The 27,785-nt window shown below is 45.5% G+C and overlaps 1 protein-coding gene across 2 annotated transcripts in view; it reads right to left on the bottom strand.

The window, feature by feature from the left end:
• Positions 1-26,236, bottom strand: part of SLC24A4 (solute carrier family 24 member 4) — a 128,096-nt gene extending 101,860 nt beyond the window's left edge. For both annotated transcript variants that reach the window (XM_073350703.1, XM_073350704.1), the window contains exons 1-2: positions 26,096-26,236; positions 20,381-20,491 (exon numbers count right to left, since the gene is read on the bottom strand). In XM_073350703.1, the coding sequence (XP_073206804.1) occupies positions 20,381-20,491; positions 26,096-26,213 (229 nt within the window). In that variant the 5' untranslated portion in view covers positions 26,214-26,236. The remainder of the gene's footprint in view (positions 1-20,380; positions 20,492-26,095) is intronic.
• Positions 26,237-27,785: the final 1,549 nt, after the last annotated feature.

Raw genomic sequence — 27,785 nt, 5'->3', positions numbered from 1 at the left:
AGCAGGTCAGGCAACTCTGATTACTGTTCAGATTGGATGCCCGTGATATACTGCATGAGCATCCGCAAAGTGTTCCTAACAGCAGAGAGCAGTGCAGGATCCATCCTTTCAGACAGATGGTGAACGCACTGTAAACAGGGGTCATTGAAAAATGCCATGAAACACAGTCAGAAGCTCATGGAATGCTGGAACGGAAAGTACTGCATCATGGGACGTTGAGCCTGCACCCATGATGCACTGCGATCCATTCTGCCTTCCCACCACTCCTAGCTGCAAAAAGGAGGCAAGTACCACAATGGGCTAGCTACCCACAATTCACTGCTCTCTCTGTCAATGCTAGAGCACAAACTGTGGATGCACTCTGCCGATAGAAGTTGTGTGAACATGTACAAGCAATATAGTTATACCAGTTTTTGACTGTCGGCTCAACTTACATGGACAAAATTCTGTAGTGTAGACAATGCCTAAATCTTAGTTGCCCTGGGTCAGTGGTTCTCAACCTATTTACCACATATGCGACCCATAGTGGGTTATGTGGGCCACATCCAATACTACCTATATGGCCCTGAGGATGTGTGCGCTGTCTAGCCTGCGTGCTGACTAGGCTGCAGGTTGAGAACTGCTGCCTCAGTATACAGAGATTAAAGCAGTTCTGGAGATGATCCCAGATGGTCTTTCAAATAAGAATTCCTTCATCACAAGCTGTTATATCAGCCAACCCCAGCTGATCAAATAATATACTAAACCCTCAGAAAATTAATAAGACTAATCAATTCACTGTAATAAATATGGACTTGAGAGATGCACTAATACAGTGGAACCCTCTCAGGGTAGGTTTTTATTGCGCAGTTAACCCAGGTGATTGGCACCCAGGTCTCAGCATCCCCACCAAAAAGTCCTATGCACATACTGAGTCCTCACTCTTTCTGCACTCCCGTCTGTGTGGGTGGGTGGATCCCATGGTTTTTTGTGCTGAGATGCTTTAAGATTTACAGTCCGTTGTGTCAATTGCAGGCAGACCTGTCTATCCTTCAGGGGCAAGAGTGGGAAGGGCACCGGAGAACAATCAACACTTGAGTAATTTTGCCTGTGTCCTCACTGCAAAGTGGGCAGGTTCCAGCCAGAGTTAAACCAGAACCTGGCTGCTAACCCACCCTCCCACTGGAAGAAGCTCCAAACCCAGGTCACAGGTGTGATAGGTTCTCCCCCACCCCCTGCAGTGCCATCTGGAACTGGGATACCATTGAGCCCCCCTGACCCACCAGCCTGGGGTCCCTTCTACACTGTACTGCTGTGACAAGCTGACAAGCCCTACAGGCTTCAGCCTGCACTTTCACCAGCGTATGTACAGGTAGGAACACACCCAGCTGCAGTACATCCAGGCAGGCTCTTTAACCGGACCCTGCATGGGAAGTCTTCAGCTAGGGCACCTCCCAGTTCCTAAGGCACACACCCCATCCGAAGTATAAACCCAAAATTATACCATCTTGCACTGCACAGGGAACTGTACAGCATAAGCTCCTAAAATTTACCCCTCCCTCAATGTGGAGAGGAATATGCAACAGCTTTCTGCCCCTGAGTTATGATTTCCAAGCACTGGTTTTAGATGAAGCAAAAACAAATGTATTAACTACAAAAGACAGATTAAGTGATTATAATGGATAGCAAACAGATCAAAGCAGATTACCTAGCAAATAAACAAAAAACATAAACTAAGCTTAATACACTAAACAGACTGCATATGAGTAGCAGATTCTCACCCTAGGTGATGATACAAGCAGGCTGCAGAGTCTTAAGGTGCAAGCTGCACTTGTTTACAGCTTGGAATCCCGGGGTGTTCCATTCACAGGCTAAAACTCTCTTTAGCTTGGGTCTAGCACGTCGCCCAGTTCAGTGTGTTTTCCTCAGGTGTTTCCAGGAGTCTTCTTGGGTGGAGAGTTGGTGAAGAACCAAGATGATGTCACTCCCCTACCTTATATAGCTTTTCTATATGGTGGGAACCCTTTGTTTCAAAGCTTGTTCCCACGCCAGTCAGTGGAAACATACTGACTTCCCAAGATGGAATCCAGCACCAGGTGACCTGGTCACATGTCCCTGTTGTGCCACAGCAGCCATTACTTGGAGGCTGTCTGTAGCATCCTCAGGAAGGCTCCCCAGGCGGGAGATAAGCTTCTCCTAAGGCCTACTGTTTCTTCCTAACGGCTCATTAAGCTGAATGGACCCTTCCCTGCCAGCCATCTAGGCTGAGAGCATTTTGCCTACTGGGTGTTGCCCAGGTGTAACTACATTTTGAAATACAGCTACATAGTCAATATTCATAAATTCAGATACAAAAACAATACATGCATACAAATAGGATAATCATATTCAGCAAACCATAACATTAGGATCCTGACGCAGGGAACAAAGGTAAGCAGCAGGATACGGACCCTGGACTTCAGGAAAGCAGACTTCGACTCCCTCAGGGAACGGATGGCCAGGATCCCCTGGGGGACTAACTTGAAGGGGAAAGGAGTCCAGGAGAGCTGGCTGTATTTCAAGGAATCCCTGTTGAGGTTACAGGGACAAACCATCCCGATGAGTCGAAAGAATAGTAAATATGGCAGACGACCAACTTGGCTTAATGGTGAAATCCTAGCGGATCTTAAACATAAAAAAGAAGCTTACAAGAAGTGGAAGGTTGGACATATGACCAGGGAAGAGTATAAAAATATTGCTCGGGCATGTAGGAATGTTATCAGGAGGGCCAAATCGCACCTGGAGCTGCAGCTAGCCAGAGATGTCAAGAGTAACAAGAAGGGTTTCTTCAGGTATGTTGGCAACAAGAAGAAAGCCAAGGAATGTGTGGGCCCCTTACTGAATGAGGGAGGCAACCTAGTGACAGAGGATGTGGAAAAAGCTAATGTACTCAATGCTTTTTTTGCCTCTGTTTTCACTAACAAGGTCAGCTCCCAGACTGCTGCGCTGGGCATCACAAAATGCGGAAGAGATGGCCAGCCCTCTGTGGAGATAGAGGCGGTTAGGGACTATTTAGAAAAGCTGGACGTGCACAAGTCCATGGGGCCGGACGAGTTGCATCCGAGAGTGCTGAAGGAATTGGCGGCTGTGATTGCAGAGCCACTGGCCATTATCTTTGAAAACTCGTGGCGAACCGGGGAAGTCCCGGATGACTGGAAAAAGGCTAATGTAGTGCCAATCTTTAAAAAAGGGAAGAAGGAAGATCCTGGGAACTACAGGCCAGTCAGCCTCACCTCAGTCCCTGGAAAAATCATGGAGCAGGTCCTCAAAGAATCAATCCTGAAGCACTTGCATGAGAGGAAAGTGATCAGGAACAGCCAGCATGGATTCACCAAGGGAAGGTCATGCCTGACTAATCTAATCGCCTTTTATGATGAGATTACTGGTTCTGTGGATGAAGGGAAAGCAGTGGATGTATTGTTTCTTGACTTTAGCAAAGCTTTTGACACGGTCTCCCATAGTATTCTTGTCAGCAAGTTAAGGAAGTATGGGCTGGATGAATGCACCATAAGGTGGGTAGAAAGCTGGCTAAATTGTCGGGCTCAACGGGTAGTGATCAATGGCTCCATGTCTAGTTGGCAGCCGGTATCAAGTGGAGTGCCCCAGGGGTCGGTCCTGGGGCCGGTTTTATTCAATATCTTCATAAATGATCTGGAGGATGGTGTGGATTGCACTCTCAGCAAATTTGCGGATGATACTAAACTGGGAGGAGTGGTAGATACGCTGGAGGGGAGGGATAGGCTACAGAAGGACCTAGACCAATTGGAAGATTGGGCCAAAAGGAATCTGATGAGGTTCAATAAGGATAAGTGCAGGGTCCTGCACTTAGGACGGAAGAACCCAATGCACAGCTACAGACTAGGGACCGAATGGCTAGGCAGCAGTTCTGCAGAAAAGGACCTAGGGGTGACAGTGGACGAGAAGCTGGATATGAGTCAGCAGTGTGCCCTTGTTGCCAAGAAGGCCAATGGCATTTTGGGATGTATAAGTAGGGGCATAGCGAGCAGATCGAGGGACGTGATCGTTCCCCTCTATTCGACATTGGTGAGGCCTCATCTGGAGTACTGTGTCCAGTTTTGGGCCCCACACTTCAAGAAGGATGTGGATAAATTGGAGAGAGTCCAGCGAAGGGCAACAAAAATGATTAGGGGACTGGAACACATGAGTTATGAGGAGAGGCTGAGGGAGCTGGGATTGTTTAGCCTGCAGAAGAGAAGAATGAGGGGGGATTTGATAGCTGCTTTCAACTACCTGAAAGGGGGTTCCAAAGAGGATGACTCTAGACTGTTCTCAATGGTAGCAGATGACAGAACGAGGAGTAATGGTCTCAAGTTGCAGTGGGGGAGGTTTAGATTGGATATTAGGAAAAACTTTTTCACTAAGAGGGTGGTGAAACACTGGAATGCGTTACCTAGGGAGGTGGTAGAATCTCCTTCCTTAGAGGTTTTTAAGGTCAGGCTTGACAAAGCCCTGGCTGGGATGATTTAACTGGGAATTGGTCCTGCTTTGAGCAGGGGGTTGGACTAGATGACCTTCTGGGGTCCCTTCCAACCCTGATATTCTATGATTCTATGATTCTATGATTTCCAATGACACCTCACATGACTTATCTTGCATAAAATATGTTATGATTATGACATAATAATCATAATGATAATATCAGTGAAGAATATAGGGTGCAGTGTCACAACAGGTTTTTCTGTGTGGGTGGTAGAGGGGTTCGGGCTAAAACTAATGTAGGAGCCTGGGTTAACTGTGTGGCGACGACCTACCGTAGAAGGCCATGTCTTACTCCTTTGGGAAGCAGCTATATGTAAGCCAGCCAGATACCTCTTCATACCCCACCGGGAACAACTGTGGAAATGTAGTCATTCAGGGATTCTGCTTCATTCCTCCCTACATGTTATAGATCTCTTCTTCCTCTCAGCCAGAAGAGAGTAGGAGCAGGAGGTGATAATCACTTTGAATATAGCACTGAATATCTATATGGTAAAAGATAATTGCTGCACTCCTCAGGGAGCAGCTTGAAAATTCACTTTATAAACTATGAGCTTCAGAAGAGTGAAAGTTTTAAGTGCAGTGAAGCAGTTCTGGACTCTCACTCCACTTTACTGTGACTTCCTAAACACACTGAAAATACACTTATGTATTATAAATTATTTCATATTCATAGTGCCAGCAGGATCAGTGCCCTATTCTGCTAGGTGTCGTAAAAACCATGTAGAAAGACATTGCTTACATTCCAGTTAGAAATCATGTGCATTAGGGGAGTGAGAAAAGAGGATGTGACAGGTGGGGGGGAGGAGAGGATGTGGGTAACAGTAGATCTCACAGCTGATATGGACTTGCTATGAATACAGCTTGATAAAAAAATTTCTAGCTTTGCCACTGACCTGGGCAAGTCATTTTACCTTTGTTTACCATTGTTACCTTCCCACCCTTCGACTTGTCTGTTTACATTGCACACTCTTTGGAACAGGGACTGTCTATGTATTTGGACAGCACCTGGGGCAATGGAGCCCGCAATCTCAGTTGGGCCTCTACATGCTACTGTTTTAATAATAAAATATTAATCATGTGCCTCCCTCTCAAACCATCCAACATTAGCTGGCTGATTTCTTGAAAGAATCATGACAGGAGTGGTTTGTGAGAACAGATTTGGAGGAGCAGAGAATAGCTGCTTTCCAGATTAGTTCAGGGAGGGCATTCTGTCCATGAGGGAAACAGAGTGGGAGAAGAGGATCCATGGACATTCAAATCTGGTATTACTGGCAGAGTGGAGGAATTAGCAAGGAACATATACAAGAGCCCAGAGCAGATAAGTATGGAGGGAAAGACTTGGAATTGAAGTGTAATAGCATAGCTTGAATTTGATGCAGTGGCAAACGGAGTCAGTGGAGGGATTCAAAAAGGGGGCATGACATAATCAGAGTGACAGACAAGGAAGATCTTAGTCAATTCCACCAAAGCATTATCTAGGATGACACAATGCTCATCCCAGAATAATTACATTCAGAAAAACTAAACTATAAGCAAATTCTCAACATCCAACTCCATGGAGTCTAAGGGGCAGATCCTCACCTGGTATAAATCATCATAGCTTTAGTGATTTCAAGGGAGCTATAACAGTTTACAGCAGCTGAGGTCTGCCCCTAAAGAAACTTATGGTACCATAAAATCGTCTTAGAGATTCAGTATTTCAGGTTAGAACAACATCATTAAGTTCAAAGCTCATACTGAATCACAAAAACTGAAAAATCCATTCCTCCTCCCGTACTGGTTTTGTACTGCTAAGCTTCCAAAGTTAAAAAAAGTTCCACTTTTTATATTTTTCATAACTTGTCCCTTAGAACTATGCGTATCTGGAAACTCAGGTCTCTCTTCAAAAATAACTGGTTTCCCTGCAACCACACATACTTAATTTCACCATTCAATGGTTTTAAAGTACTTATGTCAATCCCTCGTCCAACTGAACAAGGGTCTACACCACAGTTGGCAGTCTCATAAGAGAGGGTGTGGAGACTCACATTCCCAGAGGTGATGAGGCACATTGGCAGGACACTGTTGGAAGGACAGCACTGGTTGTTTGTGCTGCACCTGGTCTCTGGTGAAACGGAGGACTTCACTCTCCAGGGGTATTAATGTAATACCTGCCACCAGCACTAAGGTCATGCAAAAAGTTATTAAAAGGGAAGCTTCAAATAAATGTGCTCATATGTACACACCCCATTGCTTCTACCTAGAGACTCCACCCCACTGTATTCACATGTCAACGGACCTACAGCAGGGATGAATTCAATCCTGTTTAAGGCCATAATGCACAGGTGCTGACTTGCATTTTTCCCGGAGGGTGCTCCACCCCCTACTGTGTCCCTACTCTGTCCCTTCCCTCAAGGTCCCATCCTCAGTCCACCTTTTCCCGCCCCCACTCCACCCTTTCCCCCAAGGCCCCACCCTCACTTGGGCTCTTCCCACCCCAGTCTGCCTCCTCCCCCCTGAGGCCCCACTCCCCCACCGCTCCTTCCTCTTTGCCCCTCCTCTCCCGAGCGCCTCCCACCTGCCGAACAGCTGATCAGGGGCCAGTCCCAGGGCCAGAACCCCTGTGGCTGGTGGGTGCTGAGTGCTCCCTATTTCCCCCCCCCCATGGGTGCTTGAGCCCCGGAGAACCCACAGAGTCAGTGCCTCTGCCATAATGTTTCTCACTCTAATGTCTGCAGTGTTTGCTGACTTTAAAGAAAAAGGAATCCATCAGTCTTTAATGCCTTAAAGTTTGCTTCCCTGTTTTAATAGCAGTGATGCCACTTTTACTGCCGACACCTTCATGGAATACTTTTGGCCTGGAGAGTGGACAGTATTTCTGAGACAATTCATTGACACATTCACAAATACAGTAAAAACAATAGAAATAGGATTTTTAGTCCATTATCTTCAATGACAGAGAATCAAGTCCAGGCTTTCACATGATGGCATTTTACTTTATTGCCTTTTAAAATGCCTCTTACATGAGCCAAACTTTACCTATATTTCAAATGTGTTGGTGTATTTCTGTTGGACAAATAGAGGAAAACAGACACCTTGCATCAATTTTTAAAAATTGAGCCATTTAAATGTCTTTTCTTCAGTGAAATCTAGTTGTCAGTGGAACTTATCCCTACACGTTTGAAAGCATGATGATTTTTCTACGTTTGTTTTCCAAAGTCCAAACCAGTTTTAAAGTAAGGCAGTAGTTGCAAGTTCCCTGGTTCATCATTCTGCCCTCTCCAGCTCTTTGTATGCTTCCACTGGCTTCTCCCTTCTCCACAGTGCACTTCTAGGAATCACCTTTAAAGCCCTTCATGATTTAACCTCTCCCCACCTATCATATCTATTACCTTATTGCACTGCTGACCCCCACCTCCACTCTGCCAATGATGCTAGTGTCAGCTGTCTGCCATCCCTTATGTGGGGGAAGGGTGAGTGCGGGGACACTCAAAATGCAGTCAAATTCTGTAAAGCCATCATTTGGATTTCCTCCTAAAGACTTACTTTTGCCATAAACCAAGACAACTGCCCTTTTCTCTCATTCCCTCCCCACCCCGAAACACCTATTTAAAACATTACACTATCACATAAAGTTAGTGGTTCAAAATCTACCAGGCAATCCAACATCTCAAAATCTCTGTCCTAAACTGGCTTCCAAAGTATGGATTAACATGCACACAGCATGGTTTACAATGCTTTTTCCACTCCAGACAATATTGTCAATTTCATCTACCTGTTGCATCTTCTCATAAACTTAAGTTGGGAGTACTCTGGGGCAGGGACTGTCTTCTAATTACATATTTGTACATCACCTAGCACAGTGGGGCCCTGATCCTTGATTAGAGCTCATCAATAATTTATTTATTATGTGTATTACAATTATCTTAATTCTCCATTGAGCATTACTTCTGCATAGAATCATGAACACCTGAAGAAAGATGGGAAAATCATACTCTCAATTAAATCAGTGGCCAAAACACACGCACCCCTAACCTTTTATTGATGTCAGTGGGAGCAGAGTTGAGCTAGCAATACATGTTTCTTTAAATATAGCCAGACTACACATTTTGAAGCAAAGGTCACTTTAGGAAGCTTGAAGGGGCTAAGCTCGAGGGAGACAACACAATGTTAGATAAAAATCAAAATTTCAAACCACAATAACTTTAAGTGACCTCAACTAACGGAATAATTTGAAAGCAAAGAATGAGATTTCTGTACAATCCAAAGAAGAGCCATCAGTGAAGATCTGCCAATTTTCAATGCAAACAAAACTTTTCAAGCCAAAAATGTAATTGTGCTAAAATAGAGCTTCATAAAAGAAACTGATTCCCTCCTGATCTATGGAGAGGCCACACAATAAGTGCATAAAGCATGTGTCTTATCCAGCCCAAGTGAGCCTTCATGGTTACTGGCCTTTAGAAGCTCTATGAGCTATATGGTCTACCAAGCCACAAAGGTTTCTTTCAATTTCCCTGGGGAAATTAACCACTCAGTAACAGGAACATTAGGCATTTCAAAGCTATAAGACCTGAATCTGGGATACCATCTAGCTCGTTTCCATTGGGCACTTCAGAATGATATTGAAAAAAATTTCAGGGATCTCACTCAGTACAAGGAAACACAGAATCTTCCCTGGCTGACTCAAAAATCAGTTGATCAAGAGAGATCTTTAAAGGGACCATACTGTCATCCACAGCATTTTCCGGGCATTTTAAGAATTGAGACCATCTATTTTAAGGGAGCATTTCCTTTCCCATTACCCCCCCTATCTAGATAGCCTAATCTTATTCAAGGAAAGATAAGAAAAGAGGGATTTAATGACAGGCACTAGGAGAATCAGGACAAGCAAGCAAGAAAGTCAAACAAGACTGGAAAGTACAGCACTTAAATATAATACACAGGGTAGGTCCAGGGCCGTCACAAACCAGAGCCACCTATTTAAAATCAAATAATGGTTACAATGTTTTAAAAATCTATCAAGCAATCCAGCATCTCATAAATACGTTGTCCTATGCTGACCTCTGAAGCATGAATTAACATTTATGGTGCCTTTTCAACCCCAATTTTCAAGAACAGTGGAGCGAAGTATGAATGTAACTATGCATGATACAGAAAGATGGGAGCATTTTCCATCATGACTGCAACACCTGGCTATGTATCAGGGACAATAATAATGGCAAAGGTGGGGAAAAAGTACAAAAGTAAGTAAGTATGTATAAGGCTGGTAGATGTAAATACAGCCTTTCTACCAAATTCTGTCAAGAATTTCCCTGTGGATTTAGAGTAGCAGCCGTGTTAGTCATGAACTGTAGCTCACGAAAGCTTATGCTCAAATAAATTTGTTAGTCTCTAAGGTGCCACAAGTACTCCTTTTCTTCATGTGGATTTAGTGTAGGAGGAATCAGTAAGAGCCTAGCTAAACAGCAACACTAGAGGAGAAAAGTATATCCAAAATACACACATGCACAGTTTCTAATGAAGGTTGAGATTTTCAAAGCTGCTTAAGGAGATTTGGATGCCCAAGTTTTATTAACATTAATTTTGAGAAATCTCAGCCCAGGAGTCCAGTCCTGTCCCATTGATGCAAGTGAGTATTTTTCTGGGGCCCTAAAACAGAGCTATTTTTTATTTTTTAAAGGAGATAGTCCTATAAGTAAGGTGTTAGGTTGGGACTCAGAAGACCTAGGTTCAAATCCATGCTCTGCCCAAGATTTTATATGGGACCTTGGGCAAGTCACTTATATAGCCTCTGTTTCTCATCAGCAAAATAGGGATAATAGTACAATCCTACCTTACAGGAGTATTGTGAGGTCCTCACATACATGGTGATGCAGCCATATGAACCTAAGATCTAAATATTAGAGCTGGGCTCAAACTGCACAGTTTAGATCTAAAGCCATAGTTAGAGTTCTAAGGTATTCAAAGCTGGTGCTTTGGTTCAGACCATTGGAGAGAGTGAGAGCATCCACCCACAAAGTTCAGATTCAGTTCTGAACTTTCCCAGATTTGGGTTTCTGTGATTTTGGTTCAGGATCATTTCCAATTTAAACAGAGACTTACCTTTTAAGAATGACGTTATCCATATAATATGTTCAATACCATGGAAAAATTAACAGTATGTGAACATGAGTCACATGAAATAGTCACATGAAATAGTGATTGTATCATGTTATACTTGTAAAGTTCAACAATAGAGGTATATATAGTAAAAACAGAGGAAACAAATAAATGCCATTTGTTTACCGTATTGCTGAATGCCAGGTTTAGTTAGATATATAGTTACTGTGCATTTAACTACCTCCTGCAGTCTAGGCATCTAGACCTGGGAAATGGATAAGTTACCCTGGAGTTCATCTTGTGATCTCGCTCTCAAGGGAACCCTGCTAGCAGGTTGTGCCAAAATGCAGAGAGATCTGTTTCACTGCTTTTTAATGTTTCAGGCATGAGTTTTAATTGAACATTGGGAAGAAAACAGTTTAGGCAGGTGATTGGTTGTTCCTGGAATTCTAGCTCAGATTCAGATTAAGCTCTTTGCAGAAATTATTTCACAAGAATAATAATAATAACAACAACAAAAACACATGAACAAGACCATTTCTGCCCTTACAACTTCAATGGCATCTTCCTCCTGCCTGCTCTTCTAACACACCCATCAATAAGCCTGACATGAAATGTCAGAACCTAATTCTAGGAGTAAATTCTGATTGGCTTCCAAGTTCCCTAAACAAGAACAATCTGCCATTAAGTGTTTGTGAGTTGCCCGCAACAAGTCCACTATAAATGCATTTAAATCACAAATCTAACTTCCCCAGGAAAAAGAAAACATCCAAGTGAGATTCCAATTGATAGAGCTCAGCACTCAGCATCTACAGGGTCAAGAGAGAGTCCAGAGACTACTTTTTACAAGACAAGATGACAACTAGCAACTGGAGTAAGTTTTGTGCTTGCTGGTTAGTAAATATTTTTGTAGCATGTGTATAGAGAGAGTTGCTCTCTCCATCTAAGAATTTGTATCTGAAACCAAGAACTCTTGTGCATTACCTTGTTTTCAGTCTCTTTTAGCCTAAGACTAAGATTAAAATTTGCCAAGTTACTGGCTGGGACTTTGGGAGTTTAAAAGATGTGACTATAGTAACATGTGAAGTCAAAACTTGCATATTGTTGATAAATCAATGGTATTAGTGTGGTTGTTCATTTTCTATGCCTCAGAACAGAAATGGTGGAGTAGTTATGAAAGAAAAGGAGCATTTGCAGAGCATAATACCGATTTTTGTATGACATAGTGAGGTAAGAGCCCTATTCTGTAGGCACTGTACAGGGACAATGAGAGGCACGTTGGCCCTTGATGAGCTCACTAGATTGTCTTATAATGAAAGCACAGGAGAAAAAAATTATCATCCCCATTTTACAGATGAGGAACTGAGGATAAATATTAAGTGACCTAATTAAGGCCACACAGGGAGTGGCTGATCTGAGAAGTGAACCCAGATCGCCTGAATCAGAGTCTTAAACATAAGAATGTCCCTTGTCTATTCAAAAATACTGTTCACACTGATTTTAAAGAAATACTATGTTTAAGCATGGTAATAACAGTGGATCATGTTACAGCTTTTACATTAAAATGCTAAAAAAAAACTTTCCAAATTCAGTCATCATTTGGGAAAAAGATCATTTGTTGCAAACTGGGAATATGATCTAGGCTAGACTGTTACAGCTTTTTAAAAACAAAAAAACAAACACCTTAAAAAGGTGCTGGGTGAAAAGGGGAGGTATATTCTACAGGCAGAGGAATAATGTTTATTATCAGCATATGTGTCACTTAAGTCTGAATTACTGTGAATTTACACTGGTATAATGGAGATCAGAGTTTGCCACTTTTGTTTTCTCTCTATGCTTTGACGGCGGACTCAGCCTTTAAGGCCAGAGGGGCCATCATGATCATCTACTCTGACCTACAGCACATCATAGGCCACAGAAACTTACCCACCAACTACTGCAACAGGTCCATAATCTCTGGCTGAGTTGCTGAAGTCCTCAAATCTTGATTTGAAGACTTCAAGTCACAGAAGTAAATCCATCATTTACTCTAGTTCAACCAGCAAGTGCTCCATGCTGCAGAGGAAGGCGAAAGGTGCACCTGCTGCTAGCAAGCACATTGTATGAGGGATTTTGTGTATTGTGATTTTTTTTCCTCCACCAAGCATAGAGAATTGATTGCTACAATGTACCTTATTATTTTTTTAAAAAAGGAAAGGTGAAAATCTGAAATAAATGTTGAGCCATACCCTGCCCCTGAGCCATCCTTCATCTGTACCCATTTATATCCATAGGAGTGGCACACTAAGCCACATCCTCAGCTGTTGTAAATCAACATAGCTCATGAACTGTCCAGGGCGGGGTCTCTAGACAAAGAGTCATAACTTCCATTTCAAAGCAGCCCACAAATTAGTTGGAGACGAGTACGAACAGCAATTTATGCTAATATATTTATTATTCCTAATCCATGGCAAATTATTGAAGTGTTGTCCTATTCAGTGCAGTTATTAGTAGAGAATGTTTTCTGTGTTGGAAGCAATCCAAATCAATTGCTCCAATATTCTATTGATTCAGCTGAGTCACATGATTGGATGGTGCTGTGTGTCTTCCACTTAGAAACATTCTAATCACTCCTCACTTGTAAGTACTCTCAAAATGTTACTCAGAGTTCTGGAGAAAACGGAGATTGTGGGAGCATTTTGAAACAGGAGGCATTGTGGTATCAGGAGTAGAGAATCTGTAAGTCAGCCATGGTGGGCAGATGGCACTGTGAGCTACTGTGACCACTGGCAGATGGCAATAAGAATTTGGATAAGGCAAAAAAGGTGGTTGTAAATGGATTAGAACCACGAAGATACTAATGACCATTCCTTTCTGATGGTTCTCTTACTAACTTGAGGTTCAATCACCCCATCCTATGGAAAGCTACAGAGTAGCAGCAATAATGCACCTTTTCAAAGCAGGTTATTTGCTTATTCCAAGTGGAGTAACTCCCATCCGTCAGAGGGTTCAGTCTCCAGCATCCTTGCAAGATTTTCTTGAAGTCTGAGCCTCCCACAGAGGAGCCCTAGGCCTGGCTCTGTAGCTTCCCAATACCCAATTTCTTGGCTTTTTGGAGATTTGTTGGCCAAACATGCCATTCTTTTAGCTGCCCCAGGATGAAACTCCCCCTTTTATGGGATGTTCCTGGGGCAGCTGATAGAATGGCATGTCTGGCCAACAAAAACTCCACAAAAAAAGCCAAGAAATTGGGTATTGGGAAGCTACAGAGCTGGGCCTTGGGCTCTTTCTTGAAGTCTGAGCCATCCATATAAATCTTGCAAGAATGCTGGAGACCAAACCCCCTACTTATTCCAAGTGGTGTAACTCCTCCTCCTCCCCCACCCCCGCATCTAGCCAACAGCCTGGAGACACCTTCATGAGGGAAGCCTCACTGACTTTTCTTGCTAGCTTAGGAATAGCAATAATGCACTTTTTCAGTGTGGCTTTCCATAGGATGGGGTGATTGGTATGGTGATGATGTGCATCCCATCTGCTCTCAACTCATCCACCCTCACTGTCTGTGTGGGGAATGACTCCTCTTCCCACGACTACAGAACATACTATTCTTAAAAAGGAGTTTGCAGCAACTGCTCAGACGCTGGTGAATTTCAGCACTGATAAACAAGATTTGAAGGCCAGATGGACTAAGGGCAAACCCATGCCCTTCTAGCTCTCCAATATAAAAAAAACACAAAAAACCCACACATATGGATCCCCATTCTTTATATTTCCCCATCCTCCTTCACAGCCTTGGGGTTCTTTCTGTAACTAGCATTGCCAGGACTTCAGTGTTCTGTTCGATACAACAACCATAACGTCTGCAAAAGTACACAATACAAAGTGATCTACTTCAATAAAAGAGGCACGTTGAGACAGTAAAGGCTCCACTCGGATTTCCAGAATCTTAATGAGTCTCCATCTCCCTATTACCCAGGCTGAAACTATCACAACTGTCATCAATTGCAGGATCCTCATGGTATTTAAAAACCTATATCCATAACTTTTGATAATTAGGAGACTATTTTATTTTGGCATGCAAGTGAGTTGGATAGATGTTGGTGAGAAAGTAAATAAAAGAACAAACTTTGCCGAGGACCTTAAGAGATGCAGAGTGAAGCGCTGGGCTGCCTGGGAAGCGAATAAAGCAGGAGCTCAGAAACAACACAGCGCTGACACAGAGAACTAGTGGACTCAAGAACTTGCATTCCCCGGGAATTGTGAAGTTTGCCTCCCCAAGCATCCATGTAAATAAACTTTTATATTTGATATGTACACACAGACAAACATACAAGGTGGCCAGAGTAGGTAGGATACACAGTAGATAGATGACGAATAAGCAGTTCCCAAACCTAGAACCTATCACCATATACATACACTTTTGTCTTTAGAACAAATAAAAAGAAGTTATTTGGGGTAAAAAACAGTCCCTGGGCACTTGGATGTTTTAAAACCTATTTTCAGGATTTTCCTTAAAATGGGAAGGATAATTTTGTGGTTTAGGCGCAACACTAGGAGTCAGGAACTGCAATTACTAAGGCCCTACCAAATTCATGGTCAATTTTGGTCAATTTCATGGTCATTGGGTTTTAAAAATCATAAGTTACAAGCTTACAAGAAGTGGAAGGTTGGACATATGACCAGGGAAGAGTATAAAAATATTGCTCGGGCATGTAGGAATGAAATCAGGAGGGCCAAATCACAACTGGAGCTGCAGCTAGCGAGAGATGTCAAGAGTAACAAGAAGGGTTTCTTCAGGTATGTTGGCAACAAGAAGAAAGCCAAGGAAAGTGTGGGCCCCTTAATGAATGAGGGAGGCAACCTAGTGACAGAGGATGTGGAAAAAGCTAATGTACTCAATACTTTTTTTGCCTCTGTCTTCACGAACAAGGTCAGCTCCCAGACTGCTGCGCTGGGCATCACAACATGGGGAATAGATGGCCAGCCCTCTGTGGAGAAAGAGGTGGTTAGGCACTATTTAGAAAAGCTGGACGTGCACAAGTCCATGGGGCCGGACGAGTTGCATCCGAGAGTGCTGAAGGAATTGGCGGCTGTGATTGCGGAGCCACTGGCCATTATCTTTGAAAACTCGTGGCGAACGGGGAAGGTCCCGGATGACTGGAAAAAGGCTAATGTAGTGCCAATCTTTAAAAAAGGGAAGAAGGAGGATCCTGGGAACTACAGGCCAGTCAGCCTCACCTCAGTCCCCGGAAAAATCATGGAGCAGGTCCTCAAAGAATCAATCCTGAAGCACTTACATGAGAGGAAAGTGATCAGGAACAGTCAGCATGGATTCACCAAGGGAAGGTCATGCCTGACTAATCTAATCGCCTTCTATGATGAGATTACTGGTTCTGTGGATGAAGGGAAAGCAGTGGATGTATTGTTTCTTGACTTTAGCAAAGCTTTTGACACGGTCTCCCACAGTATTCTTGTCAGCAAGTTAAAGAAGTATGGGCTGGATGAATGCACTATAAGGTGGGTAGAAAGTTGGCTAGATTGTCGGGCTCAACGGGTAGTGATCAATGGCTCCATGTCTAGTTGGCAGCCGGTGTCAAGTGGAGTGCCTCAAGGGTCGGTCCTGGGGCCGGTTTTGTTCAATATCTTCATAAATGATCTGGAGGATGGTGTGGTTTGCACTCTCAGCAAATTTGTGGATGATACTAAACTGGGAGGAGTGGTAGATACACTGGAGGGCAGGGATAGGATACAGAGGGACCTAGACAAATTGGAGGATTGGGCCAAAAGAAATCTGATGAGGTTCAATAAGGATAAGTGCAGGGTCCTGCACTTAGGACGGAAGAACCCAATGCACAGCTACAGACTAGGGACGGAATGGCTAGGCAGCAGTTCTGCGGAAAAGGACCTAGGGGTGACAGTGGACGAGAAGCTGGATATGAGTCAGCAGTGTGCCCTTGTTGCCAAGAAGGCCAATGGCATTTTGGGATGTATAAGTAGGGGCATAGCGAGCAGATTGAGGGACGTGATCGTCCCCCTCTATTCGACATTGGTAAGGCCTCATCTGGAGTACTGTGTCCAGTTTTGGGCCCCACACTACAAGAAGGATGTGGATAAATTGGAGAGAGTCCAGCGAAGGGCAACAAAAATGATTAGGGGTCTGGAACACATGACATATGAGGAGAGGCTGAGGGAACTGGGACTGTTTAGTCTGCAGAAGAGAAGAATGATGGGGGGATTTGATAGCTGCTTTCAACTACCTGAGAGGTGGTTCCAAAGAGGATGGTTCTAGACTATTCTCAGTGGTAGAAGATGACGGGACAAGGAGTAATGGTCTCAAGTTGCAGTGGGGGAGGTTTAGGTTGGATATTAGGAAACACTTTTTCACTAGGAGGGTGGTGAAACACTGGAATGCGTTACCTAGGGAGGTGGTAATATCTTCATCCTTAGAAGTTGTTAAGGTCCTGGCTGGGATGATTTAATTGGGGATTGGTCCTGCTTTGAGCAGGGGGTCGGACTAGATGACCTCCTGAGGTCCCTTCCAACCCTGATATTCTATGATTCTAAGTTTCAGTGTTTCAGACACTTAAAACTGAAATTTTACGGTGTTGTAACCGTGGGGGTCCCAACTCAAAAGGGGGTCATTGGGAGGGTCACAAGGTTACTGTAGGGGGATTGGGGTATTGCTGCCCTCACTTCTGCACTGTTGCTGGTGATGGTGCTGCCTTCGGGGGGGCGGCCAAAGAGCAGTGGCTCCACAGGCAGCACCGCTGCCAGCAGCAGTGCAGAAGTGAGGGTGGCATGGTGGGGGAGGGGGTCTCACTTTGCAGGGAGAGGGCAGGGTCAGCCTTACGGATGGGTGACGTGGGCAACCTCCCAGGGCGCCATGGTTGGGGGGTGGGGGACGCATGGTCCACACACACACACACACACAGAGCCAGCCCGAAGCGTCGTCCGCCCCCCACCCCGAGCGCCAGGGTGCTGGGCCCAGAGCCGGGGCGGGGGGTGCCCTGGCTCAAGGCTCCTAGTGTACGCCAGGCTCCAGCTGCTGGTCCTGGCTGGGCTGGTAAGGAACGAGACTTCCTCTCCTCCTGCAGGGGCCACTCCCAGGTCCAGGTCAGACCCACTTCCAGGAACCTCCCCCAGCTGCAGGAAGGTCTGCCACTGCTGGCTGGGAGCTCAGCTCTGAAGGTAGCGTCGCCACCAGCAGCAGGGCAGAAATAAGGGTGGCAGGGTGTGGTACCACCACCTTTACTTCTGTGTTGCTGCTGGCTGTGCCCCTGCCTTCAGAGCTTGGCTCCCAGCCGGCATCCACCACTCTCCAGCCACCCAGCTCTGAAGGCAGCACAGAAGTAAAGGTGGCAATACTGCAACCCCCCTACAATAGCCTGATGGCTCCTCCCTTCTTGGGACCCCCCAGTTGGAGAAACGCTGCTCTCCCCCGTGAGGTCTGTATAGTATAGGATAAAAATATACAAAAGACTAGATTTCATGGGGGAGACCAGATTTCATGTATGTGAATTTGGTAGGGCACTAGCAATTACTATTTACTGGTTTTGTCCCAAACTTTGTGGGACTATGGACAAGATCCTTAACCTCTCTGTGACCCAGTGCTCATATCTGCAATAGGGATTGTACTTATTGGGTATCTCACAGAGATGATGTGAGAGTTACAAAAGAGTGAGCATGTATGAGTTTGTGGTCCATATTGCTTTGCCTTATAAAGTTTCAGGCCTCACATTCTAGCCTTTAAAACAGACAGGAGGAGCACAGCAACAATAGAAAGTCTCACAGGCTCTAGAAGTTCAGTCAACAATAATCACTTCAAAGCTCCTAGGTTCTAAAGACATCTTTCCTCTCTAGCTACAAACATCACACTTTCAGAGAGGGAGGGATGTTTTCTCTATTTGCAGCCTTATATCTAGACACTCTCTCAGGCTCTTTTCCCTTCACCCTACAATACACCTAGAGATAAGCAATACACAAGCTGTAGAAGGGGAAGTGACTAAAAAACACCACTGCTATCTTCCTGTGATATGACTTGCTAAGTTGATTTAAATATTAACTTCAAGTAACACCTTTAAAAAAAAATCTGACTTAAGCAGCGTTGCCAGATCTTGTTATTTTATCGTGAATCTCACAATATTTGGTGTTTTTCTTAAAGCTCCAGCTCCTGGAGGCATGCGACTGAGAATTTCAGCTTTTACACTTTTTTTTTTAAAAGTGTAAGTTTCCAGCCTTCATAGTTGTGGAGAAAAGCTTGAAAATGTGACCCAAGTGCACCTTAAAGGCTAAAAAAAAAAGTCAAGAGAAATACCTAGGGGGGTGGGAAACTAGTTTAAAAGTCTTTCATGATTTTCGGGGGTTGCTTCATGATTTTTGAATTCCTGAGCTTGTCAGCACTGCTCAAGTCATTCCTTCCCCCCCGCCGCCCCACCCTTTGCTGTACACAGCATATGGAACATGATTTCCCCCATCCGTGTATATATAATCTCCAGAGTAAGGAAATGAACTCCCATGTCATCCCAAAAGTAATTACTCCCATTAATACTGAAGCCTTTTAGAGGGAATCCCTTTCATCCATTTCCTGGGATCTTGTACTTCTCAGTTGTCTCAGTACTGACTCCATGTGTGCACATGCATGCATACACGTGCGCATGGGCAGACCCTCATACTAATGCATTCCGCTCATAACATGCACACGAGTAAGAAATATTTGACTATTCATCAGGAATAGCCAGATCTTACCAAAAGATATTTGTTTTGCTCTTCTATATGAAGAACTTTTAAAGTGAAGTCAATTGTCACTGTTTTACATGTGCAAATACACCACAGACTTCTTTGCGCATATCCAATACCCAATTAGAAACTCTGCATCATCAACACAGATAAAGGTTTCTGTCCTACTGAAGCTGGTTAAACCTCTTTCACTTCACCCTTAGAAATGCCCATGTGCAGTAGTGATGTTAGCCCTATGGAAAGGTACATTAGTGCTTCAACAGACTTCCAACCCCTCTAGTAAACAGAGGCTGGTAGTATTATGGAATTGATGCCGTCAGTTTTTGAGAGAGGGTGCATCTAATGGCTGATCAAGGAGCAGTTGATGAAACTTTCTTCCTCCACCCCACCATGAACCACAAAGGGAGGGACGATAATGGCAAGACAGACAGGAGGGTGAAAGCACTAGAGATCCAAACTCACACCAGGCAGTATCTTCTGTCACGCCACACAATCACTGTCATGGCCAGGGCTGATAGGGTGAGGTAGAGTGAATGCTTAAATGCCCTCGTTCTTCCTCCCTCTTCAGAGACAGCAATTCTGACATTAGTGGAAGCTAAGAACCTGAACAGATAGCTCAGTGCAACATTAAACTTACAGAAATTGATTCAGTGGTACTGTAAACCCAAATAAGCATTTCAGTCGTGTAACCTTTACTATCCATGGTTTAACAAAAAGAAGTGCACCATTACTACCAACATAACATACATAGCAGCAACAACGATGTATAGAAATAATGACCAAAAAGGAAAGAAAACGTGTGATCCAGCCTCCAAGACAAGCCGCATGAGGACTCATACACAGTTTTATGTCTGAACATTACCTTTCAGCTTCAGTAGATAAAACCTTTGAGTTGCTTAGCAGTATCACCAATTACTTTGCTCATAAACCTTTTTTCTACACGGCACAGTCTCTCCACCCCGTTCCCCCATGTTTGACACTTTTATATTCACAGTGACACATTACTGCAGCTTGGGCTATGACTGCACAATATGGTATTACAAAATACCAGAAAGCTTTTGGGTTTTACCTGGCTCTGTACAGTTCTTTTCTTCATGTGTCACATTAGGTGAGGCCATCAATCTTCTGTTCCTCCATATTTCTGACAAAACATTTTTGTCTGTAATAGTGGATTCTTGTCCTATATTAAATGCAAAAGTGTTTGTCAGCATTGCTACCCATATCTTCTTAACTGGAACGTATGCATCCACTCAACAAGAACACTGAGAAGCTAAGTTAGATGTTGAAATCTTCAGATATACAACATTTTATGTGTGTGTGTGTGTGTGTGTATTGTTTCCTCAAAAAAAAAAATCACATGCACACTTTTTCCAGCTACGTTTTATTTAACGGATTAAGTCGATGTGTAGATATTGCAAGGCACTGACCCAGTCAGCACTAGAACATTTTGGCAACTAAATCAGTCCAGATTTTGTAGGTGATCTGTTGAGACAGAAAGACAGACATAAATAAATCTCAGATCCTTCGTACCTTAATGGGGCAAAATTCCCATTAAAATTTTTGCCTAAGCAAGTATGGCAAGATCAGAATTCGTTAAATTTCTCTCTCAACACAGCATGCAAGAAGCAGTGTGTGTAGCTCAAAAAACAGAAGTTGGTCTAAAAAGATATTGCCTCAAGTACCTTGTCTCTCTCATCTTGTGGGACCAACACAGCTATTACAACAAAGTCAACATTTTTGCTAATGGAAGGGACATAATTATAACCAAGGGCAGAAAAGACCTTTTTAAGCTCATCATTTTCATCATGACCCTACCTGCTTATCGTGTACAATTTATACGAAAAGTTGCTCGGGGTCTGATCCTGTAATTCTTACTCAGGCAGTTTATCTTCAGTGGTGTGACAGGGACACACCTCTCGAGTGCCTCCTAGCAGCTGGGCGTGGTACCGCACTTTCCCTGCTCCCTATGCACCCTGTAGGTTGCTGACCTTGCTAGGCAGGTCTTCAGAAAGGATTGGCCTTCCTCAGGCTCTTCCCAAAGAGGAACTCCCTTTGTTCCTCCCTCCAGGGTCTCCTCCCCTCTACTGAGCTCTCTATTCTATTTAAGCCCTAGCTCTACCTCTTCTAAAATTTTGTTCTGAACAGCTTCCCCCTGGAAGGACAACAGTCTGGGCCTTCACCAGGGCACAAGCTTCACTGCTTTAACTCTTTTTTTTTTTTGGTAGCTGGCACACTTCCAGGTGCAATTGATCCTTCCCCCAGAGTGCCCCCTGTACTTCCTTTCAGGATCTCTCCACTACAGAGTGCAGTCTTCACACAGTCTCCTTTGTTTCTTGGATCTTGGCTACACCTGTTCCCAAGATTACAGAGAGTCAGCCTTCTCTGTGGCCTCTCTATTCACCTCAACTTCAGCCTACTTCCTCTCTGTGGTAACAACCTTGTTCCCCAATTTCTACCCATTTCCCACTGTGCAGGCCTTTTGAGGAGGTGTATTCTCTACTGCCATCAGCACTACATCCCCTTTGCCTGTAACTACTGCTTTTGCACTGTGGGTTACCCTTATTCTTTCTTGCTCACCCATTCCACTGTCACTCCTTTGACTATCCCTGGTTTGCCTGATCTTGGGGTCTCCTTTTCCTCTTGTTTCAGAGTAGTAGCCGCGTTAGTCTGTATCCATAAAAAGAAAAGGAGTACTTGTAGCACCTTAGAGACTAACAAATTTATTTGAGCATAAGCTTTCGTGAGCTACAGCTCACTTCATCAGATGCATTCAGTGGAAAATACAGTGGGGAGATTTATATACACAGAGAACATGAAACAATGGGTGTTACCATACGCACTGTAAGGAGAGCGATCAGGTAAAGTGAGCTATTACCAGCAGGAGACAGGGTGGGGGGGCGGGGGCAAGAAAACCTTTGGTAGTGATAATCAAGGTGGGCATTTCCAGCAGTTGACAAGAACATCTGAGGAACGGGGGGGAAATAAACACGGGGAAATAGTCTTACTTTGTGTAATGACCCATCCACTCCCAGCCTTTATTCAAGCCTAAGTAAAGGTTCCCCCACTCTCCTGCTGGTAATAGCTCACCTTACCTGATCACTCTCCTTACAATGCGTATGGTAACACCCATTGTTTCATGTTCTCTGTGTATATAAATCTCCCCACTGTATTTTCCACTGAATGCATCCGATGAAGTGAGCTGTAGCTCACGAAAGCTTAAGCTCAAATAAATTTGTTCGTCTCTAAGGTGCCACAAGTACTCCTTTTCTTTTTTCCTCTTGTTGCCACTCATTTCTCTATGAGGGCAAAGTCATTTTCAATGCCCTGCCACCCTGGAGGCAAAACATACCACCACTGTCCCAGCTTTGACAACTGGCAGAGTATCCCTTGAGGCCCTTTCAGTACCCTGTTGCCCAGAGTCACTCTTGCTATCATGGTTCATATAGGGGTAGATCCTCCTAATACATCCAAATTGACCACAGCAGAGCATGTCCACAACTGGGCCTCATGCCTCTTCATCAGCCCTGGAGGAGTTTCTGTAGCTCTTCCCTTAGTTCACACCAGCAACTCAATCTTTTCCCCCAGTTCACCCAAGGGCAAGCCTTTCTGAAATGTCCCATCTGTCCACAACCATAACATCTCCTTGGCTAGGCCTCAGGCCTCCAGCCCACTATATCCTTCTTGTCTTCCCAGGATCAGCAGCCATTGCTGCTTTTTCCCTGCAGGATCCATAACAGGCACTGCTGCTGCTGCTCTACCCGGGCTAGCTGCTGTTATAGATCCCACTGCACCTCCTGCCATTCTCTGTGAGCCTTACTAAGCTGCTGAAGCAACACCCAGATTTGCTTCACAGACCCGGTCCTCCCCAGAAACAGGTGTATGAATTTTGGGGTCCCCGTCTGTCATGGCTGCTGGGATCCTTGTTACCCTTCAGCTAGCACCTGCTGAGTTTCAGCAGAGCTGTGCTGCTTTTGGGCTCGAACTCTTTTCAATTCTCCATTGTCCCCTCATTTCAGGGGGTGATCCCAAAGTTCCCACCTCCAGTACCAAGTGGTGATGGGGACACTCACCTCTCGAGTGCCTCCTAGTAGCTGGGTGTAGCACTGCACTCTTTTTCCTGCTCCTGGCACGCCCTGTCACAGTCAAAAAAGGACTGAATCCCTTCTGGGATAGCAAAGAGTTCAACATGCCATCTGCCCTCACCAGGGTCTTCAGACCCATCTCTGGGCCCTTTAAATCCCACCCGTTGATGAGGCTTCTGAAGAAGCCTTCTCCCCATCTCAGGGCTTAAGCCACTTAGCTACTGGCCAGTGGGGGAACCCCTATTCCAGTTCCCAACCCAGGGACCCTATAAACAGCAGCCACATACTGCTGCCTCCACTTCACTACTGCTATTCCCTGGGTCTTTTCCCACATTTCCCTTTCTCCTCACCCTTAGCTCATGGCTGAAATTCTCAGATTCCCTTCACTGAATGCCAATGCCACCAAAACCTCTCTTGAGGTTCCATCAATTTCCAGTGACCAGCAAGGAGCACCCTTCCTTGATCCTATGGTCCCAGTCAGGAACTGGCCTGTTCAGGCCCTGCAGCTCCTTTTATCTAAGTCTCCTGGGCTCTGATTGGCTGTTCTATGCAGCCTGTCTAGGGAGGCCTGGAGGACGCACCTTGGCTGTTCCTTTCCTGGGGTGGGGTGTGGTAGGACCACATAGCTTCCATCAGGGAGCCACAAAAGGCCTTGTGTACCCCATCACAAGTGGGCATTTTGCCTGAGTAAGGACGGAAAAAATCTGCCCCTAAAGTTAGTTTGGCCAGTGCCATTGCCAAAATGTTCTAGTGCTGCAACAATTACAGCGAACTGAGAACTGATGATCAGTGTTTATATGATGATTCATTACAAATTAATCAGCTAAAAACAGTACCTGACCCAGCTTTCCCCTGGTTAGTCAGGATCTCCCCTCTGTGTCTGGAGAGCTTATAGAGTAATTTCTTCTCTGGTTTCTCAGCGTCTTCTCTCTCAGACCTTTCTGCCTGGAGAGGGTAGGCTGAACTTGTTGGTAACAGTTGAAATTTAAAGTGTAACTTTCGTGATACACTTGATCATGCAGACCAAGATTTTGTGACAAAAAAAATCAGTTCTGAGAAAGCTTATTTGCATCCAAAAACTCATGACCAAATCACACTGCAGTTAGTTATTTTCACAAACCAGTGCAACAAAAATCAGAACTAGGTATGATAAATTGTTCAAAATGAAGAAAATTGTAGTATATTTTTAAGACTACAATACAAAATAATTTCCAAAAACCTGAAGCCAATAACACGCTTGTAAGAGTGTAGAGTACTAACTTCTTTCACTAATGACTTGTTGTCATCACAGATAAGTATCAACTGTAACAGGCAATAGTTTGAACAGGAGAGTGTTATAAAGCATGAAAACTTCCACTGGAACTGTTTTTAAATACAGATTTTAGCTCCAGCTTTAAGAGAATAAAAGCTCTGCTCTGCTCTTGCAGGACCCATATTGTCTTAAATTAAAGCTAGAGCTAAAATCTGTAAAATCTGTAAAAAATAATTCCAGTGGAAGTTTGATGGGTGCATCCGTGCATCTGTGCAGTACCCCACTGACTTCATTGGGTCTCCACAGGTGCAGAGCAACCTGCAGAATTGAGACCCAAAGTTACATTTTTAAAGCACAAACTGTGTGATCAGGAAAAAAACTGAGCAAACAAAGGAGAATGAAATGCAGTCCAGGATCATAACGTAGAAATGCAGCAGTTCCTAATTTAAATATACTTGTACAAAAGATATAACAGACTAATTTAAAACATATAAAATATTTAAACAATATCAGACTCTCAATATTATTTGTCCTAAAATCGGTTCAATCAGTATGGTACTCTGGGAAAAATGAAGTAGTTTTAGATTATATCCAGATATGCAATACTGTATCTTGATCTTTTTAAAATTCGGTAAGTGGTCAAGTGGCTAGAGAAACAAATGGAAGTCACGATTCCTGGGTTCTACTTCAGGCTCAGGAACTAAACTACCATATGACTTTGTGCAATGCATGTAATTCCTGTGGCTGGGTTTCCTCACCTGTAAAATGAGTTTAATATTTATGCCCCTCGGAGGGATGCGTTTAAATTTGTATAGTGCCTGGGGATCCTTGGATGAAAGGTGCTAGAGAAATGCAAGGTATTGTTACATACCATGATTTGTGAGGAGAAACCAGTCCTCTCACCCTCTCCCTAACTGCAAGTGAAGTTGTTCAGTAAAAGGGAGCCAAGTCATGAACTGTGAAATGCTCCTACCCAGAACGCAGCTAGCTAAAAGGTGTGATTATCTGAGCACTGCTCTGCTTTAATCACACTGGGCATTAAGTATCATTATCTAGGCAAACTCACTCACTTGCGGGGCAGAGCTGTCACTTTTTACTGTCGGACAAGTCTGGGGGCAATCAAGCCAGCTGCCTCCATGCTATGGCCAATGCCAAACAGCTTAGTGCCTCCTCCTCACCAGAAGCCCAGGACCCAGCCAGCCCATCCTTCCTGACCTGCCTGCAGCCTCCCCACTTTACAAACATGTTTCTGGCCGGAGTTAATAAAGATACACAAGCCAGAAGCTACTTTGCCCCCTGACAATGAGCTAGCCTGGCAGAGGTAGCGTGCAAACAGCGAGCCTCCCCTCCCCCTCCCGGTCCGGTGCACAGCCAGGCACTGCCCCAAGCCAGCCCGAGATCCCTGGCTGTCCAGTGGCTTGTACTCTGCTCACCCCCCGCGGCCACCTACCTAGCTTGGAGAGCAGGCTGGACATGCACCACACAAAGAAGAGGATGGCGCAGATGAAGCCCAGTTGCAGCAGCAGCATCTCTCGCCTCCTGCGAACTTTCCTCAGCTTGAAGAGCATGGTGTGGGGGGCGGCGAGGGGCTGCACTTCCAGCCCCATCGGAGCCAGCGGAGGGAGGACGCGGGCGGGCAGAGGGCGAGGAAGCCCCAGGAGACAAGTGGGGTTCACTTAGCAGCCCCCCCGGCGGAGGGCTTCATCCCCAGCGGGCTGAACGCACAGGGAAGCCAGCTCCGGGCGCTGCGGAGCGGGCAGCGGGAGAGCTCCGGGCAGCCGTGCCAGGGCCGGGGGAGAGACGCAGGTGGGAGGCGTGCAAGGAGCGGGGCCGAGACGCAGGCGGGTGCAGCCCGCAGCCGGGGTCTCTCGAGCTGTCAAGGCGAGGGCTGAGCCCGGAGCCCCGCGCCCCCCATGGCTGGGCAGCGGCGGGGGGAAGCGGTAGCGCCCGGACTCCCGGCCCCGCAGATGCTCCTCTCACCGGCAGGTGCGAGTGGCGCCGGGTGGCGAGCTCAGTGCAGCCGCTCGGCTCCCGCGGGCAGCCCGCGCAGCATCCTCCAGCTCCGGGTAAAGTTCATCCTCCGGCCGGCGCTGCGGGAGGGTCGCGGGGTCCTGGCCGGCGTGAGGCGGGGCGCAGGCTCGGCGCTCCGGCTCCAGCTCGGGGCTGAGCCAGCAGAGCCGCTTCCCGCGGGGAGCTCCGGGGTGACAACCGCGCCCGTCCCTCCCCGGCTGCTCTCCCCGGCAACTTTCTCGCCGCTCCTCGAGCCCCTCGGGCAAAGCGCATGTGCCGGAGCCCTGGCCTCCCTCGGCCCCTCCCGCCTTCGCTCTGCCCTCCCCGCTCCCCCTCCGCGCCGGGGGATTAACTGGCCAAATTAATCCGCTCCCCTAAATGGCGCAGGAATTATCCACTCGCAGGTTAGCACTTGGCATCGCCGGGCGCGCGGGGACGGGAGGCCCCGGGGAGCAGGCAGGAGCACGTGCCGCTGCGGAGCCAGCCTCTCTCACGCCTCCCAGGCTCGGCCAGGGAGCGACTTGCCCTCGCCAAGCGCGTGCTGCAGCCGGGGCAGGGGTTAGGGTGAAAGGCAGGCCGTCCTCGGAGCTGGGAGCAAGCCACAATGTAGGCTCCGCGCGGGGTCCAAACGCTCCCTGGCTGGCGGGGGGGGGGGGGGGGGAACGAGCGGCATCTGGCCTCTCTCTAGCACTTAGGGACGTCGCTTACCCAGCCCCAGGGATATTATTTCCTGTTCTCTCTAAGAACAGGTCTCACAATCAGGCTCTCTGCCAGCCCTACCATTGCTCTGAGATGGGCAGTTTTGATTTCCTACCATAGTTTCCCCATGAGTAAGACAGGTGTCACACAGGGCTTCATTCATTCACACAGGGCTTAATGTGTAGCAAGTGCTTTGAGATCCTCCAGTGACTGATGCTATACAGGGAAAGGGACCAGATTATTCTACATAATGAAAACCAGATTAAGGTTATTATTTGCATTACAGTGGTTCCCACAGGCACAGGGAAATTCAGTAAGAGTTGGGTGCCTGTCTTGCTTAAGATCCTTTGAAAATCCCAGTTTAAAAATTCAGATGCATTTCTTTTTGGACCAGGCATTTTACATTTTTCTTCTTATTACTATAAGTGATT

This window comes from Lepidochelys kempii, chromosome 6 (assembly GCF_965140265.1).
Source record: "Lepidochelys kempii isolate rLepKem1 chromosome 6, rLepKem1.hap2, whole genome shotgun sequence".
Taxonomy (NCBI): domain Eukaryota; kingdom Metazoa; phylum Chordata; order Testudines; family Cheloniidae; genus Lepidochelys; species Lepidochelys kempii.
This window is presented reverse-complemented; position numbering and strand designations above follow the sequence as displayed.